Consider the following 20619-nt stretch of genomic DNA (forward strand, 5'->3'; position numbering starts at 1 on the left):
TATGCTAATTATCCTCATTTGATCATTACACAACATATATATATATATATATATCTCAAAGCATCAGATTGTACCCCATAAATATACACAATGATTATTTATCAATTAAAAATAAAATACAATTTTTAAAAAGCCCCAACTGAACACCTGGTTCAGATAAGATAATTTCCAAGAAAACTCACTCAACTTCCTCCATCACCTCCTTCCTCAACTTCCTGCAGAGGAAATCTATGCTGCAGCTACAGCATCATGAGAATTTTAAACACTTTCTTTTCTCAACTAAGTACTATAGATGTAGCGTTGTTTTGTCACCATGCCACTTGCTGCTCGAGGCCTTTATTCCTAAAGCCACTGTGATTGGATGTGTTAGATGGTAATGTTCCTATCGTTCAATGTATTTGACAGTTAAATGAAGCACAATATCCAAGTTTCAAATTAGACATGGCTTCTGCTGGCCATGAGTCGAGAAAATGGCTTTTGGAATTTCTAATAACATACTTAGTTGTAAGTAGGTAGTTTTCTTTACTGACCAAGGCAAACCTAGAAAGAGCAGGCTACCAAGCAGCAAAACAGACAGTTATATGGGAGGAATAAATTCCTGTGTTCTAATCCTCAGTAGGGTGGCCATAATTAACAATTTATTGTATATTTTCAAATAGCTAGAAAAGTGAATTTTGAGTGTTCCCAACACAAAAAAATGATAAACGTTTGAGGTGAAGGATGTGCTAATTACCTTGATTTTATCATTACATATTATATACATGTATCAAAATATCACACTGTACCCAATAAATATGTACAATTATTACTATTTAACCATAATGATAAAAAAAAAAAAAAAGACTGGAGGAAAATGTCTGTCATCTGGGAACACTCCCCAGCTCTCCAGCTCATACAGCATGTTTTGCCTTTGGGTGTAGTCAAGCCTACGGGCTACTTGGCAGAAGTTTCAAAAGAAAACATGTGCCTTCTGGAAATAGTGGCCTAATCTCCTGTGTGCAGGTAAGCATATTGCTCACTGTTGTGGAATTCCTGGAATAATGTCAGAAGGAAGTTTCAGAGGAATGTTCTGCATGACAGAATAAATTGTGAAGCTCTGTAGTTTCTACAGCAAACAAATAAATTTAAGAAAAGTGTGATACATGGATTTTTTTTATAGTAATAAGAGCTAAAAGAAACACATTACTTTTCCTTGGTTTCTGTGACAAGTAAACAAGAAATACCAATAATAAATGTAATCCCCATGATTGATGAACAAGTACCTGTGTTTGTGTATTTCCTCCTTCGAGCAAGGCAATGCCGAGGAAAATGCCTTCTGAAAAAATTCTGTCATTTTTGGTGTTCACTATAACATCGATGACAAGTTCTGATGCACCTTCTTTATCCAGCAGACACTGAATATCTGACATTGATATCCCCATCTTATCTGAATCTTGTCCAGAAAAGCTTCCTGTGATTAGGAAAAATAAATAAATAAATCTTAATTATAGACACTATTAACGTGTAAGGTTTTCAAATTCTTAAATTTTATTATTTTAATAAAAATATTAATCATTGAGATTTTTCCCTACAAAGTTAAATATAATAGAAGCTTGAGGCTGGGCATGGTGGCTCATGCCTGTAATCCCAGCACTTTGGGAAGCTAAAGCGGGCAGATCACTTGAGGTCAGGAGTCCGAGACCAGCCTGGCCAACAGAGTGAAAGTCCAATTCTACTAAAAATACAAAAATTAGCCGGGTGTGGTGGCACATGATTGCAATCATAGCTACTTGGGAGGCTGAGGCAGGAGAATCGCTTGAACCTGGGAGGCGGAGGTTGCAGTGAGCCAAGATTGTGCCACTGCACTCTGGCCTGGGTGACAGAGCGAGGCTCTGTCTCGGAAAAAAGAAAAAAAAAAGAAACAAAACAAACAAACAAACAAGCTTGAGTTTAAAAAATCAAAGTTTGTAAAAACAGAACTCTTTATTAAATGTTTGACACATGTGATTAAATGTTTTGCTTAAAAATAGAAAAAGAAAACTAGCTTATTTTGTCCTTAATTTCTACTTAAGAGATTATAACTTAACTATTTTTCCAAAGTCAAAAAGCAAAATTAATTCTGATGTTCAAATCTGTTGTTTTATGAACCCCAAATTGTATGAAAGTTTTTAATAGTGATTTTTAAATGACTCTTTTATATCTCTGCCATTTCAGTAAAATACGAGAGTAACAATGACATGGAGATGTATCAAGAGAATCCTAAAACGAAAAAACAAATGACAGGACTTACCTCCCACCTGTGCAGTTTTGGAGTAGGCTCCTGATAGGTGTCCATTCATGCCAATACTATAATCACCTTTAAAGTATCGATTCAGAAGTATCTTTCTTAATGTGTTACCCTAATAAGAAGGATAACAAAGAGTTATTGTTTCCTTTTCTAATAAAAGTGAAAAATGCCAGTATGTTAAATGCTTTAAAAGCATTTTGTGAATGATGTGAGTCATGGAAAAATTAACTTTATATCAGATAATATTTTCTGAGGCAAAAATTTACAAATGCATCCCAATAAAATAATAATTTTGCTTCTCATAATAAATAAAGAGGATGGGAGAAGCTTTTTGGAGGTGATGAACAGGTTTATGGCAGATATTATGCTGGTGGTTTCATAGTGTATACTTATCTCCAAACTCATCAAGTTGAAGACATTAAATATGTTCAGCTTTTTGTATGCCAATTAATCATAACTCAATAAACAGTTTTAAATATAATTTTATTCTGTCAAAAATAAAAAAGAAGAGTGTGTTCAATAGAATGTACTAGAAAAATCACAAACGCTATAAATTTAAGATTGCTTCAAAAGCTGTAGTTCCCAGAGTTGGGGAGTATCAGTCACCTAAAGAAGACTCAGAATAATAAACACCCTAAGAATTGGAAAGCAAAGGGCTTAGGCAGAGGAATTTAGTCAGAAGAGCAAGAAAAGAGTTGGGAACAGAGCAGGTTCTCAAAACATTAACCTTGATAAAACAGACTGAATTATATTTAAACTCCAAAATGCTTTACTCAGAAGACTGTGGGCAAAAGACAGTGTATTCCTTTACAAATTACATAATCCAAAACATCCTAAGTCTTTAATTTTGTACTCATTACAGGACATTTTTACAATAATACATTTTGTAATATAATTGCTTGCATGTACATAAGAAACACAGATAAGTCCAAATCTTCTCTTTTATTGGTGATTATTATTTTAATAAAAGGAGTGATTTAAAAGCATTATTTAAGGAATACTTGTTTAATCTATTTATATTAACACAACTTCAGAGGTGTTATTCCCACCTTGCAGGTAAGGTAAGGAAACTGTGGCCCAAGAGCTTAGGTAATTGGCTGCAGATCATGCAGCTAACAGGTGATTGAGCAACACCTGACTCAACTCTTGGCTACAAAATCCAGCCATTTCTTCATGTCATGCTGCATCCAACATTCATGCTGTGACACGTAGCTCTCATTGCCCCTTCACTTTCTCATATTTTGGTTATTCTTTCTCAAGTTCTTTAGGTATTATCCTCAGTTCTTTTGTTGTGCTCCTCTTCTGTTTGGCAATTTCATCTTATCCTTAGTTACACAATCACTTCTGCTGGTCTGCCTGCCAAATGTGTTTCCTCCAGCCTGGACCTTGCTTTCCTAAGCTTCTCATTCTGTTTCCATTTAGATTTCCTTACCTGTGTCTTGAGGCTCCACTGGAAGCTCAAACTCAATTTTTCAGAACAGAATATTCCTTCTCTTTCAAATGTTTTCCCCTTAATTTTAATTTCTTTTAAGAAGATCACACCCATTCTCGTCATTTAAGCTCCAAATTTAAGGAATCACCTACTACCCCCCCACCCCAACTTGACAATGATTTGAAATGTCAAATGACATGAAATCCTGCCCGTTCTACCTTTTCAGTTGTAGCTTCCAATAGTGCCTTCTTAAATTATATTTTAACCAAATTCAACCATGTGATCATTTCTCTCTCTCTCTTTTTTTTTTTTTTTTTTGAGAAGAGTCTCACTCTGTCGTCCAGGCTGGAGTGCGGTGGCGCGATCTTGGCTCACTGCAAGCTCCACCTCCTGGCTTCATGCCATTCTCCTGCCTCAGACTCTGGAGTAGCTGGGACTACAGGCACCCACCACCACACCTGGTTAATTTTTTGGTATTTTTAGTAGAGACAGGGTTTCGCCGTGTTAGCCAAGATGGTCTCGATCTCCTGACCTCATGATCCAACCGCCTCGGCCTCCTAAAGTGCTGGGATTACAGGCATGAGCCACTGCGCCTGCAGAGCCTTCCATGTCTTTCCTTTCCTCCTATTATATTCATTGCCTGAAATGATCTTCCTCCATCTTACTTATGAACCAGTCCTATCTTCCCTCTTCATTCTACAATATTCATTAGGTGCCAATTGTTTTAGGCACCATTTTAAGTCAATAAGATATAACCCTCCCCTCAAAGAGTTCACAATGAGATGAGCGCAATAATAGGAACATCTACCAAGTCTTCTGGAAGCATAAGAGGAGCCATTGACTCTGAGGAGGCTCTACATGGCATAGCCTGTCTACTAACTTATGTGATCATCAGACAGACCTGTCTTGTGCACAGTTAACACCCAACTAACACGTCCTAAATGTCACAGTGCCAAGAATTTTTATTTATTTATTTATTTATTTATTTATTTATTTATTTATTTATTTTGAGATGGAGTCTCACTCTGTTGCCCAGGCTGGAGTATAGTGGTGCAATCTCAGCTCACTGCAATTTCCACCTCCCTGGTTCAAGCAATTCCCCTGCCTCAGCCTCTTGAGTAGCTGGGATTACACCATGCCTGGCTAATTTTCTTTCCTTTTTTTTTTTTTTTTTTTTTTTTTTTTTGTATTTTTAGTCGGGACTGGGTTTTACCATGTTGGCCAGACTGGTCTCAAACTCATGACCTCAGGCAATCTGGCTGCCTCGGCCTCCCAAAGTGCTGGGATTACAGGCATGAGCCACCACGCCCAGCCAGTGCCAAGAATTCTAATAGACACTGGGAGTGTCTGGAGTTTGCTTATCCTTATAACAACTTTTATTTATTGGTACTTAAATTCTTAGAACACAGACATTTATTATTGCTTCCTGTTTCATGTTTTCTTTCTTTAAGACCTCTTCATAATGGGGTGTAAAAGTAAAAGTGGTGACTAGTCTCAAAAGAAATAGTGACGTGTAAGAACTTACTCTACCAAGGAATACAACTCTACTATCCACTATCCCTTATAAAACTTAAATACAGCACCTAGAAGAAACATAAGAAATGAAAATAGTCCTTACTTTTTCTTTTTTTAAGAGAAAGTCCTTTGAGTTGAATTAAATCCACCTGGGCAAAGGATATTTCTTCCAAAAGGAATGGAAAAACAAAATAAAGCATTTCTTTGGAGTCAACGCCTTTGAGCAATTACTATGACTCTCATTATAGCAGAAGGAGATGCTATGAAAAATCTTTTAGACCCATAAACTACAGGGTTAAAGTTATAGTTGGGGAGAAAAATGTGAGGTCATATTAACTGAAGCACTAATTTTTTTAAAGGGTAGCTCAGTTTGTTGTACTATTCATGGATCTCGCCTCTACAGACCACTCACTCTAACCCTGTAGGAGACAGTTGGCCCACCTGTAATAACTGAAGCTGACAATATGAAAATCCGGGACTTTTTCTTGAAATTGCACAAGTCAGCATCACTGTCTGAAAGGCAACCTGTTGTGAAGATGACTGAACCCTTATGAACTAGTTTCCCTTTTAGTCTCTGCAAGAATCTTTTATGTATTACTATTTCTATTATTATTTAGAGATAGGGTCTTGTTGTGTTGCCCAGGCTGGAGTACAGTGGCACAATCATAGCTCATTGCAACCTCACACTCCCGACCTCAAGCAATCCTCTCACCTTGGCCTCCCAAAGTTCTGGGATTATAGACATGAACCACTGCACCTGCCCCTGGGAGAGTCTTTTAATCATACCTTTTTGTCACACTGCTGCAAGAACCCAACCAAGAGATAAACCAATGAGTTTTTTAAAAGATGAAATAGAAAAACTTTTTTTACCATTTACTTTTTAAAATGCCCTTTATACTGCTAGAATAATAAAACTATTGAAAACCAGCCAAAGAGTAGAATTATGTCACACCAAATCAAAATAAGCATATTTGTGATTATTTTTAAATTCGCTTTGGCAGATAAAATCACAGTGCCTATCAGATTCATAGACATCAAAATCAAATGAGCAACACTCTTCTCATTCAATTATAGCCTCTTAGAAGCATCTATTTGCTCACTATTTAATATTCAGACTGCCATAGAAAAGGCAGGGGCTTCCTATTTTTCTGTTCTCAACTCTGAAGCCACTCTGCCTGGGTTTAAATCCCCTCTACGCCATATACTAACTGGGGATCTTAAACAAGTTACTTCATCACTCTGGGCCTCAGTCCCTCAATTGTCAAATGAAATTGCTAATATCTACTCTCAGAAGACTTCTGTGATAATTAAATAGTTAAAATTTACTGAAAGTACTTGGAACAGTTTTCAACACATAGTAAGTGCTATAAAAGTTGTGCATTGTTGATGTTATCCCTGCTAGTATTATCCAGATCATGGGAATAGTCTACAACTTGCAAAGTGCTTTTGTAGACACTTTCTTACGTTATACCAAACCTCCCCACAAAAGTGAAATAAATTTCTAGTATATTAAGAAAATGGCAAAAATAATAAATGATAAACTCCCCCCAAATCCTAGCTTTTTAACTATTAATCAGTCCTTGGAATTATATACTTATTAGCTAACATGGCAAAGTCACCCTAAAGCATAAACATACTTCACTATATAAAATGTACCCTTACAACTTCAACTAAAAGTTGAAACAAATTCTGTCTTGGTTCAAACTTCATAGTTTTGTGCTAAGACAAACTCTGGTGCTAAAAGTGATTAATGAATAGGTATAAACAGAACAAGATTCTGTTATGTCTTAGTAATCTTCATTTAAGAATAAAAAAATTCAGATATTGCTACATCACAAGTTCAGCAGAAACTGACTTCTCTTGACAACTATCCAGTTCTGACTTAAGCGGTGAGAGACAAGTACTGTGTCCCAATTTGCTTAGGGGCATTCTTGATAGTTTACACTATCTGTACAGTGGTGGTAGCTTAAATGTGAGTCATTTCCCCAAATTACTTTAATTCAAAAGTAACTGTAGAACCATTGTCAGAAATTCTTGTGTCAGGGTTGCAAATAATTGTCTCAGAGCTGTAATTGCCATGGCAGATATGAGGGAAGAACTAAAAGCACATTAGGCCATTGTGAAGAAAATTTCACCACAGTTGAGAAGTTTGACTTCTGTGCTGGTTCTTGAAATCCAAAATGCATTCCTGATATGCCTCCCATGGAAAGTCTCTTTGCTGAGTGAGGACAAGCAAGGAATGTCCTTTACAGCCTTTTCAATATCAGAGTCACTTCCAGGCCACAAGACACTACTTTTAGCCAATGTCTTCATGTGAACACATCCCAGATGTGCTAAATGTAATGTAGCCAAGATAACTAACAACCACCTTCTGAAATTACAACAAAATATCTCCATAAAAAGACATCTTTTGTGGCCAGAGAAGTCGTGCTGACGGTTTGCGAATATCTGGGAGGACTGGGTGTTTCCCGCCCACTCCCTATTACACCGAGTCCAAGGCATCAAAAATTAAACAGCTCAGAAATCGTTGCCTTTCACTGATAGAAAGGATAATCAAATTTATGCCTCCTAGAAAGGACTAAAATTTTGTATCATTTTTGAGAAAGCACAACTCTGTTTGCCTTAATGGGAGATTAATAGCCTTAGGAATGAAGAATTCAAGGATGTGTGATATTTGAGGTACAGATACTCACATTCATTCCCATCCCCTTAGAAAAACAATTTAATAAAGTAATATTTTTCCATTATGTAAAATATAATCAAGATATCATGAAAAAATGACAACCAGCATCCTAGAAAACTAAGTCCTCAACTAAAAATTCAAAAGGTAATGAAAACTGCAAACTAAATATGCCTGATTTAAGACTTATCCTCAAAGATTCATAATTAGCTACTAATCAGCTGAGATCTACAAGGAGGTGATGATATGTACTTGTTGGTCTCCCCATAGTCCCATTTTAACATTAAATTTGGGATTAGCATAATTAGTGTTTCCGTAACCTTTTGGTTTAGTAACAATATATCTGATTAGGTATTTTTCCTCATTTGAATTCCCAGGGGTAAAAAGGTACATTTCCCATTTTAATACATTATTGTAACAACTGTATCTTTGTGGAGTGATATTCTGTCCATCATTATAATCAACTATATTTTCAGATAACTCCGTTGGGAAAATATGGGTTAATCTCTTATAATCTAGCTGTCTAATCATTTGAACATCTTAGTCTCTCTGTCCAAGAAGTTGTATGTCAATTTCTCTCCCTGTTGCCTTTGCCTAGCTTTCTTAAGAATGGAGACACAAATTTCAATAGGAGTAGTTATGTGCACTCAGAAGATGCTCTTCTCATCAACACAATGACACACTCATTACAATCTTGAAAAATATATGATGTCTCAATGATTCTAGTAAAGAGCCTTACTTTCCACAAGACTGTGGAAAATGTTAGATCCAAATATTCATTCACTATAATGGCAACCAACTTCCAAATTTCTTCTTTCCTCGTTCTTATTAATTGTAAAGACATTTATTACATTTCTACCATGTGTCAGGAAGTAGAAAAGTGAATGCAAAAAGTAATTCTGCAGCATATGCTGAAAGAATTTTCAGATATGTAGAGTGGAGACATATGGCACTGTTTTCCAATATAAATAATCCTCGCCAGACCATTTGATTCCACTGGTGAAATTTAAATGTTTAAACAGTAAATGATGAGGTATAAATATTTGATGATGCTGCTGCTGAATGAAAGAGTGACTTCAATAACCACCCTGAGTTTATCAAATATCCTAGCCTCAAGACAAACAGGGTTGCTGAGAAGGTTTTGTTAGGAGATTATTCTATACTCCATAGATAGCAAGGAATAAAGAAAACTGTATTTGTTTTCTTTGGGGCATTAATTAAAACCTCCCAGTATTTGAATTCCAGGAAGCATACTAACTAACATGAAACCCAACAGACCCTTCTACCTCAACCATTTTAAATACAGGGTTTGCTGAAATTCAGAGTTTGAGAACTTACGCAATCCCTCACCAGTAGGACTTGAGAATGGATTTCACTGTTTGTAATTGTTTAGTTTTCGGAATAAGCAGTCTTCTGACTTTCAGAACAAAAGCTGAGAGGAGGGTAAGCAAGCAAGAAATGAGCAGATAAGCTTTAGATACAATCTCCTTACTGAAGGAAAATGACTGTATTCACATAACATAAATCAGTGCCTCATAAAATCACACTCAAAGACAGTGGCACACAATCAATAAAGTGAAGCCCATAGTCCCCTGGCACACAGTATAAAAACCTACTAGAGTACTATTTGTTACTGAAAAGACTGAAATCAGTGGTGCCAGTGCAGGCGTGTGCAAGCTTGCCAAACACTGGGGAAAATGGAACTTCAAGAGGTAATTTCAAAGCTTCTGCAAAGACCATGTTGTTGTATGGGAGGTATATAACTCAGTAATGGACTCAGCTTACAGTCCATCCCAGAGAGCACAATGGGAAACAGCAGGAGAGGGAAGGAGATTTAAATAAACGAGAAGACTGACACTGATCTGAATAGCAATATGAACTTCAGTGGGAGAAAGGTCTTCCTCCTGGACAATGGGGAAAGTCGTAACTAGTTTGCTGTTTTAAAGTTCTAACCCCAGATTCTGTGACATCTGTTATATTTCCACAATCATTTAGTGAAGTTAGGTGCAACTTTGGAAGGTGGTGTCACAGAAGATGAGGAACAATACATACAGGGACGTATCACCAGCACTATCCTGCCCTATATTGGCCTTCCTGTTTCTATGGAATTTCTTGCATTCTCAACTGTAGTGCAGCAGTCCTTGATCTTCAAGCTGTGACCTCCTGATCCACAAACAAAAGAGTGTGGCTGGCTCACAGGGCAGTGAGACGAGTGCATGGCTCCGAAGAGCTGGCAAGGAAACAATGGGGCAGAAGACCCACCCCCACCACCACACACACACACACACACACACACACACACGGACACACACACACACGCACACACACGCACACACACGCACACACGCGCACACACGCACACACACGCGCACACACACGCGTACACACACACACACACACGCACACACACGCACACACGGAGTAAGTGAGAGATAAAGACCTCATTATTTTTCCCCAGAATACTAGAAATAAATTATTCTTAAAACAGAGGAAGAAAACTAGCACTGGTATTGCTTATCAATGTAATATTTGACAAAATATGTACGAAGCTAAATTTTAATAAATTCAGAATATATTTAGAAGTTCCTCAGATAGGACAGTCTATGGAATCTATGGAATAGAGGAGTTGTACATGGTACAACTTCAAAGGGAAGCCTTGAGAATTAAATGAGATAATATCTACACACAGTTTAATACATAAGAAGTTCAGTTTATGAATGCTCCCCGCATTGGCAATGATAATGCATGTTAGTGGACCTTAGAGGAAATGATGTCTCCGAGAGTAACGTAATTGGCTTGAGTCTGGGTTCTTCCACTTACTGGCTTTGTGATCTGAAGAATTTTAATTAACTGCCCCAAGGCTCAGTTTCCCCATCTATGAATAATAGTATTTACACTGCAAGGCTATTTAAAGATTAGGAAATTAAATAGGAAAAGTTTTATGTTCTTAGCCCATAACAAGTACTAAATAAACAGCTACTGTAATATTTTATTTTGTGTTTAAAGGAAAGTATTAATAAGTTTCAATCTGGGGAAGACTTGCACAATTGGTGACATAAAGAGGGTGTTACAATGCCCAGTGCCACAAGACAGCCATGGCTTTCACAGCTGACATCAATATCCAGCTCCAATCTTCTATAATTTTTCAAGAGAAGGCAAATGAAAAACAGCATTCATTTTGTGAAAGACTACTTTGAAACCAATTTGACGCTATAATTTCTTAAAAATAACACTTACTTGTGGATAGGTTTCAATCACCCCTATTACATGTACAAAGCAGAATTCTTCAGAGGATAATTTAGACAGACTTTCCTGGAAGTAGTGTTAAAAGGAAAACGAATATTCCATGTTCTGTGGGAAAAGAGCTATTTTCCCTCCTATTTAGTTTTAACACAAGAAACATATTAAGTATATTTATAAAGTTATTATCATGCAACAATTGCTCATTAGTGGAAAGGCTGTGCTTCCTAACACATATCCATAAGTCTTTCCATAGCCACAGGGTGCTCCTCTAAGTCATTCTTCCCTTAACATTTGGAGCCTTGCAAAACAACGGATGACTGGTATTCAGAATACATGACTATACAAAGAGTGTTTATAAAACAATAAGAATCTTGTAGAAAAGCTGACAGAAGAACTGAACTGGCATTTCATATAAGAAATACATATGGCCAATAAACATGAAAAAAATGCTCACCTTCACTGGTAATCAAAGAAATGCTAATAAAATGGTGAAGACACCATTTTATACCCAATAAATTGACAAAAATTAAGAAGTCTTACAAAATCAAGTGTTGAAGAGGACGTAGATCAACAGAATGTGGGATGCAAATTGGTACAACTACTTTGGAAAATACATCAATATATGCTCTTAGCCACCAATTTCACTCCCCAGGGGAATGTGCTCATGGAAACAAATAGTATCATATCCTCATATCCTAGACATTTAGATCTGCATTGATAGTAATAGCAAAGCAAACAACAAGCAAAACATCACCTGGAATCAACCCAAATAACAAGTGACAGGAAAATGGACAAATAAATTATGGAATATTCCCAAACTGGAATATTACACAGTAGTAAACATAGATTAAACAGAGCCTCACCGTAACACACAACTACTTTGATGAATGTTAGAAATAGAATGATGACAGGGAAAAAAAGGGAAGTCCTAGAAGATGTGCAGTATGGTATTCAAAATGTGAGCTACCAGTGGCCTCTGGAAGGGGACGCCAGAACACATTGGTAGACACAAGTTACACGTAATGTTCTCTTCAGTTGGGTGATGAATTCATGAGTCTTTATTATATTATAATAATTATATTATAATGCTTTATAGTTAAAATTTATGTTGTATATATTTCTTCATAAAAATCCAGTATCATAGTAAAAGAAAATGCTCAAGAAATATTAGACATCATGATGACAGCTTCCTACTGGGAAGCTGGGACGTACTTCCTACGTGGGACGTTCTGTTGCTTTCCAGCTCTCTTTGAATCCTGGCTAAAATCCAAAGCACTATTTTAGGGGATGATACACGATGCAACACCTATAGATTTGAGCCACTGTCTCACTGACCTCAGAACAATCCACATCTTCCTCTTGCCATTCAGCTTCTTAGTGTCTTTTCATGCTCCCTTTTGCTTCAAGACATCAGCAGATGATGTTCTCTTTCACCAGCCATGCTTTCTGTCCCCCAACCCTGAGTCCTCCTAGCTTTACTTAACTCCTACTTAACCTTTAGATCTCAGCTCAACCATACTTCCTCAGGGTCATCCTCTCTAACCTCACCAAGTCAATTCTCATTAAGTCCTCTTATAATAGCATATACATCACCATGTACTTTAGCTGTATATTTACTTATACCAATCTTTCAATGATTTCTATCACCCTCTATTAGATTATAAGTACCATGAGGAAAGGAACTGTACCTTTTTTTTCCTTTTTGGCTGACCATTGATTCCAACACCTAGCCCCAAAGCCAGCAAATTAAGTACTCAATAAATATTTTTGACTGAATGTATGAATCAATGATTTTGAATAGAGATCACTCAATTTATCAACAAAATTTGATGCTGAGTGCCCTCCTATTCAAGGATGGCTGATATATGTTGTATATCATGTCTGATAGCTTTGGAAAACATTTGAGATTTATTCAATGTTACTTGTACATTACATATTTTTAGTAAAAGGCTGGGTGCCTTGTATTAATACTAAAACTACAAGGTACCCAGCCTTGTACTAAAAATTTAAATATTTAGCATAGTACTAAAAATATAAGATGCCCAGCCTTGTACTAAAAATACTTAATATGCAAATATTAAATTGTATTACTGGCTCATGCCTGTAAACCCAGCACTTTCGGAGGCCAAGGCATAAGGATTTCTTGAGCCCAGGAGTTCAAGACCAGCCTAGGCAATATAGAGAGACCTCTCCTCTACAAAATTTAAAAAAAAAAAAAAATTAGCCTGGTGTGATAACATACGTCTAGGGTCCCAGTTACTCAGGAGGCCTAGGCAAGAGGATCACTTGAGCTCAGGAGTTTACGACTGGCCTGGGAAACTTAGCAAGACTTCATCTCTAATAAAAATAGGAAAATAATCTGGGTGTGGTAACATACGCCTGTGGTCCCAGCTACTAGGAGGCTGAGGTGGGAGGATCACTTGAGCCTGGGAAATCAAGGCAGGAGTGAGGCATGACTGCACACTGCACTCCAGCCTGGGACACCCTGTCCAGCCTGGGAATCCTGTCTCAAAAAAAAAAAAAAAAAAAAAAAAAAAGCACATAAAATTCATTACCTATGGTTGGCTGAAAGAAGGAAATTGTGTTGAAATCCAACAAGCAAAATGTTAGAACACTTAAAAGATTGACAATTTCTATATTTAGCCTGAAAGATTGGAAGGTAAAATACCAATTAATCATCGCAAATGTAGCCTAATACAAGAGAACACACTAATATCCCAAACGTCCAGTCCAGGTTATCCCCCTGCTACAATGTGTCTATTGCAATAGGATTTTCATATTTTACTAAAAAACAAAGAAACCACCTTAAGGCTGCACATCATGCAAGGATCTGACTCAGCAACATAATTCTTAATATTATGTGAATATGTCAATATGAAGAGATACAAATTCACTATTCTCTTTTTAAAATATTATGTTTGAATGTGTCATAATTTATAATAGAAGATAAAGATAATTCTTTTATCTCATTTTTCCTCATGAAATAAATAATTTCATTACTATAGTGTTTATTGCTACATTAAAAATTATACAAATCTAATCTTAATCATTTCTTGCATCTATTTGTCCAGGAGGCCACATATTTGGCCTACTTTAATAGGAGCAATTATCTGCTCCCATGAGCTCCTAATTGTGTTTTATATGTAAACCATAATTTTCAAAGAATTTTGCAGAGAGAAAACTATGAGACAATGATTTAGAACTAATGAAAAATAGAAATCCCTTAAATTTTCATCAACATTTCAAAGCACTAAAACAATTATTACTATGAGGTCTCAGTTCAAACAAACGTGGAGATGCCTGAGCTAATTAAAGGGGCCAAGTGCCAAATGCTTACCTTAGAAAGGTCTTTTTGAGAAAGGCTTTATTAGACTTATTATGGTTGTATGAACACTATTTTGGAAATCAGTTTGATTCCCTGTGGCATACACCATGATAGATATTTCACGACTTTAATGCATTTAGAACTATAACTAGAATCCAGGGCACAAAGAAAGTAAACCTTTATTTTGAATAACATGAAAAGCACATTTGCTGGTAAGGAAGCATGGCTGTTTGGTAGTACTGTGGTGCTAGCCTCTGAATTATAAATGTGGATTTTCACAGGTTTGTGAATCACCTATTGAAATGAGCTTCTGGATAAAACAAGATGAAACATTCTCAGGCTGAAAAGAAAGTGTAAAATCTTTAATAAACTTGATTTGAGGTAAACCAGCTTTTCTGAATTAGTGAATTGAAGAGAGGAAGACTCATTTCAGTGAACTACAGGTTGCTGATGCTGATCTAATACTCCTAAGGCAGGGAAGAATGAGTCAATGAGTATCTCTCTACTCTTCTCTCTCTCTCTCTTTCTCTCTCTCTCTCTCTCTCTCTCTCTCTCTCTCTCTTTCTCTCTCTCTCTCTCTGTGTGTGTGTATGTCAGTGTGTATGTGTGTAATATATACATATATATATTTTTGTACTTATGGATATTGATGCATATTTGTAAAATGAATTAGGTCTTTGAAGATTCTTGCTTTCTCCCCTGGGTGTTGGTAAGCATAAATGACTGGGTTGCCTTCAAAAAAAAAGTGAGCAAGCACATCTCTTTTCTGCTTTATTTCATTGATTCTAACGCACCCATTTCTTTCCCGCATGTTTTAACATTTCTAAATTACAGGTCACTTTAAAATCAATGGTGTGCTTTAGTTTAATTGGCAGCATTTATTTCTTTTTAGGGATACATAAAATTATGGATTGACGAACTATATTGAGTCAAAAAATAAGTACACCTTTTAATCTCGCATCATATCAAATATTCATTGCTTCACAGTATGTGGCATCAGTATTATATCTGTTTTCTAGTTAAAGTAAGATGAAAACATACAGAAATTTAGAGATTTAACCTTTGCAATCAAACAGTTCTTTTCAGTGTTTTCCCCTTTTTCATGATACATTTTCTACATGTAGCCCAATTCACCACTGTAAATTTTGATATCATAGGCCCTGAGTGGGCTTACATTAAAATTAGTAAGGAAAGTGACAATATTGATAGAGATGAGAGGTATATTTATCTTACAAATCAAGAGTAATGGAAAAGTAAATAAGTAAGAGACACAAATGGAACTAATCTCTGAACCATGGACAATATTACATTTCTCTCCTTTTAAAAAAAGTTGCCCCTTGATACCATCTCACATCCACTAGAATGGCTAAAATAAGTGATGTGGAGACATGGAAAAAGCTGACATTGTGATCTGAACAATAACACATGTTGGTGAGGATGTGGAGAAATTGGGACCCTCATAAACTGCTAATGGGAATAGAAAACTGTCACTTTGGCAGTTCCAAAAAATTAAATGTAGAGTAACCATACATCTCGGCAATTCCACTCCTAAGTATTTACCCTAGAGAAATTAAAACAGAGGTCCACACAAAAACTTGTACAGAATGTTCATTGCAGCATGATCCATAATTGTAGAGACAATCCAAATGTCCACCAAATGATGACTGGATAAACACAACATGGTATATGCACATAAGAGAATATTCTTTGGCAATAAAATGGGACTGAAGTGCTGATACCTGCTAGAACATAGATGAGCATTGAAAACATTATGCCAAGTGAAAGGAGGCAGTCACAAAAGACTACATATTGTATGATTCCATTTACATGAAATGTCCACAAGAGGCAAATTTAGAGACAGAAAAAGACAGAAAATAGATTAGACAGAAAATAGACAGGCAAGGGCTGGGGCTGGGAAGAACGGAGAGTGCCTTCTAAGAGGCATGGGGTTTCTTTTAAGGGTGATGAAAATGTTCTAAAATTAAACAGTGGTATTGGTTGTAAATCTATAAATATATCAAAAAACTCTAAATTGTATACTTTTGTAGAGTGAATTTTATAGCATGTGAATATCTCAATAAAGCTGTTACCAAAATATAAAATAAATCCATTAGACTGGTTAAGGAAAATCACTCCTTAAATAATATTGAAGTACATCTCTTAAGGAAAATAATGTCAGTTCTGTCCAAATTTTTGCTAAGCAGCTGAGCTGCTATTTGCCAGAAAGTTCTGCATTTAAGTGCATCTGTGCAACAGATATAATGGCACATGTTTTGAATGTTACATCTGTTAGTAAATGTAGACAGGCTCAAATTGCTAATTAAACATGAAATTGTATGTGTCAATTAGGAGCCAATTTCTTTTTAAAACTGTCTAAAGTTTAGGGCACAATAAATCAAGCTAGTATCTGGAACTGTTTGAGTCTTGACCTGTGTGGGAAGGCAGTCCAGTGCACTGAATATAGGCTAGACAGTTTCCATGGATACCTCACACTACTTGAGGTGTAGAAACTCAAAATTATAAACAACTTCATGGAAATTATGGTTCACAAAGTATATTAGTTAAAAAAGCCATCATCTTCCTAAAAATAATCCTGGAATTTATTTTCTTATCAAGTAGATAAGGGTTTTTTTTTTTCTTTTTTGTGGGTAGGGGTGGGGAAAGAAGGGGAACAAATTTTTAAAAGGACAGCTTTTAAGTTCCTTTGTAATTCATAAGGGAGGAAGAGACATCCAAAATGTTGCTCTCATCATAAGCTTTATAGCAAACCTCAAGAGTTTAAAGACAGTTTGCTTTTACAGGAACTAACCATATTGAATTATGCCAGCTGAGTTTAATTAATCTAGCCACTGCATATTAATATGCTAGTCTTTCCAAATAAACGTACACTATAATTACAACCAGGCTACTCCACCCACCATCCTTTTACTCCTTCCCATGAAATAAGACTACACATCTTCCAGATGTGACAGAAAAGCCATCGTGGTATTTGCCAACCATTTCAGAATTAAGCATAATAAAGGATGAGAAGAGGACATGTAGCTTCCATAAGAAAAGAAGATGCTTCCCACAGACTTTGTTGACAAGACCTGACCACACACCTGTTTATTTACAGCTTTAGCAGGCTAGAGAAGGAGGAGTGAGAAGATCACACTGTCAGCTTTTTCCATGTCCCCAAATCACTTCCACTGTTAAGCAGTCAGGTCCCAGAATGCCAAAGGCAATCAGCATGCATAGAGATGCAGTCATTTTCTTTGGACCACTTAATCTAGTCATTACAGGAGGACCCGCAGGACTAAGGTAAAGAACACAAATTGTTTTAATAATGGAGATGAACGAATCAGTCAATTCGATTTGAATTAAACTAATATTTGATTATGTATCAGGACAGTTTCACAAATGTCATCTCATTTGGTGCTCATAGCAAAATAACACCTAGCTTAGCAGCAAGGGGCAACTGCATTATCTGCTCTTCCAAAATTTTTTGAGGAGTGTGCATTTGTTTTAAAGCAAAATAACGACAGCTTTTTGAAAAATTATAAAATGTTCACTAGACATGTTGAGGGCAGAAGTTGATAGTGAAAGATCACAAAAAGAACTATACCAAGAAAGATACTTATATTAAGTATATCTCTGCTCGAAAAACATTTTCTATGCTATTGTCAACTCTTCTCCCCTATTTCAAATTCACTATCATCTTGACTTCCCCAAATTCTGTTTTCTCAGTCTCTTTTTTCCCGAGCTGTAACCAATCATTTCCTGTCCATCCTTCTTGCTTCTTCTGGGTGGCTAATTGCTTTAAAATAGCAGAGTGCTCCACAAGTGATCACCCAGTCAGTGGAACAGGAGCACACTTCACACCTCTGTGCATTCCACTGCTCCCAGGGCCTTTCCCACCAAATCCTCCTTGCTCTTCTGGTCTGTTTAATGTCACTGTCTTGAAGAAGCTGTTTCTGACACCCCTCCCTTAGCCCAGTTTGTGCCCTCTGGTTGCACACTCATACAGCACTCTGGACTTCTCCTTCAGAGTAAATTTAAAACAGAAATTAATTAATCCCTGTCCAACTATTTGGTTGGTATATGATTTTCTCACTAAACGCCAAGAAGGTGGAGTGATTGTTCATCATTGCCTTTCCAGGGCTGAGCAGACATTCAGTAACTTTTTTTTATATGTATTTACTGTCTCACTCATTTTTTTTCTATTTCCAAATACCTCTACGTTCTGTCATTTCCATAATTTCCTAATAGATTTTTTTCATGGAATTCATATTCTTGCTTTTCAAAATCACCTAAAAAGTCATACTATGACATAAACATTATTTATCCTATTTTGACCTCTGATGAATAGAAAGTAATTACTCTCAGCATATGTGGGACTGATGTGTGGGACCACGTTTGGGACATGTGTAAGGCCAACACATAGACTGCTGGAGGCTGGTAGAACATAGCCACAAATAAAGTCTTTAAGTCTAAGCCATCTTTGTCTGCCATTTTCACCCTCAGGCCCCATCAGTTTCTTCAGTTCTGTCCTCCTCAACGCCTTTCCACACAATCTGACTATTCCTGACACTAAAATCTTCTCTGCAACGTCTGTCATCCTAAACAACCTCCCGGTACCTCTCTGCCTCATCTACTCTTCATCTCATTTCCATCCTCAGTCAAAAATATCTTTTGCTCTTGGCTTTACCCCTGTGAAAGGAAAATAAGTCCCAGGACCCCAAAATGACTAAGCCAAAGGGAAAATCAAGCTGGGAACCGTGTCAGGCAAACTTGCCTCCCATTTTATTCCTAAATAAGATAGTTACAAAGATTTAAAAAAACAACAACAACAACAAACCCTGCAGACCTCCCTCACAATTTGCCTACAAGAAAATTCCTTGTGGGCCTCCAGATCTTTACCCTAAAACAAGTCTGTTGAATTTCACTCTGGCAACGTAAATTGACAGCTTTTCTTCACAGGTGCAGGACATAACTCAAAGTCATCTCTCTGTTCATCTGAGACAAATGCATATCTGATTGCTTCCTCTGCCCTATTGCTTATGTAAAAATGCAGATTCACTGGGCCAGACTAAGGCATAAGTGCCTATTTCTCTACCCACCCCCCACATGGAAATTGTGTATCAAGTGAAAGGCTGATCAAAGACTCAAAATAATGCAACCTTTTGTCTCTTATCTACCTATAACCTGGAAGCCGCTGCTTTGAGTTGTCTCACCTTTCCAGACCTAGCCAAAGTACCTCTTACACATATTGATTGATGTCTCATGTCACCCTAAAATGTATAAGAGTAAGCTGTGTCCTGACCTCCTTGGACACATGTCGTCAGGACCTCCTGAGGCTGTGTCATGGGTGCATCCTTAACCTTGGCAAAATAAACTTTCTACATTGACTGATTCCTGTCTCAGATACTTTGGGGTTCACACCTCTCAATGGACAGGGAAGGGAAACATTTTTTTTTTTTTGAGACGGAGTTTTGCTCCGTTGCCCAGGCTGGAATGCAGTGGTGTGATCTCGGCTCACTACAACCTCTGCCTCCCGGGTTCAAGCAATTCTCTGCTTCAGCCTCCTGAGTAGCTGGGATTACAGGCGCCCACCACCTCGCCCAGCTAACTTTTTGTATTTTTAGTAGAGACGGGGTTTCACCATCTTGGCCAGGCTGATCTTGAACTCCTGACCTCGTGATCCACCCACCTCGGCCTCCCAAAGTGCTGGGATTACCAGCGTGAGCCACCGCGCCCAGCCGGGAAGCAATTTTTAACTCTAAAGCATATGAGCAGACACTTTACTGTAAGACAGTCTGCAGTTATTGTGAAACATAGAATGCTGCCTGTATGCCCAGGGGATTTAAAGCCATTTCCATCCTGCATTTTAAAACCCCTGCTTAAATTCGAATTAAGATTCATTATGCTTTTGCCATGATACTAACATTTTAACCCAGTGAAAAAAGAATATTAATATTCTTTTTATTCTGGAAAAAGTAAAATGTTTTCTAAAGATCCAGTGTCAAAGATACCATCAGATATCCATGCCCCATAAATCTGTAGTTACCAACACAAGAGAGTGAAAGACAGACCCGCTAGTTTACTGCTACAAGAAGCCAAGTGTCAAAGTCTGGCTGGCTGCTTACCAAATCCTCTCCCTTTTCTTCTGGGCACACAAC

General features: G+C 37.0%; 2 protein-coding genes across 14 annotated transcripts in view; one reads left to right on the top strand and one right to left on the bottom strand.

Moving 5' to 3' along the window:
• The window catches only part of MED21 (mediator complex subunit 21), a 1150573-nt gene that overhangs the window by 594718 nt on the left and 535236 nt on the right, over nt 1-20619 (top strand). The window lies entirely within an intron of this gene.
• Nucleotides 1-20619, bottom strand: part of ITPR2 (inositol 1,4,5-trisphosphate receptor type 2) — a 495967-nt gene that overhangs the window by 156769 nt on the left and 318579 nt on the right. For both annotated transcript variants that reach the window (XM_050746648.1, XM_050746649.1), the window contains 2 exons: nt 2270-2378; nt 1263-1450 (listed from right to left, as the gene is read on the bottom strand). In XM_050746648.1, the coding sequence (XP_050602605.1) occupies nt 1263-1450; nt 2270-2378 (297 nt within the window). The remainder of the gene's footprint in view (nt 1-1262; nt 1451-2269; nt 2379-20619) is intronic.

This window comes from Macaca thibetana, chromosome 11 (genome assembly GCF_024542745.1).
Source record: "Macaca thibetana thibetana isolate TM-01 chromosome 11, ASM2454274v1, whole genome shotgun sequence".
In the NCBI taxonomy this organism is placed as follows: Eukaryota; Metazoa; Chordata; class Mammalia; order Primates; family Cercopithecidae; genus Macaca; species Macaca thibetana.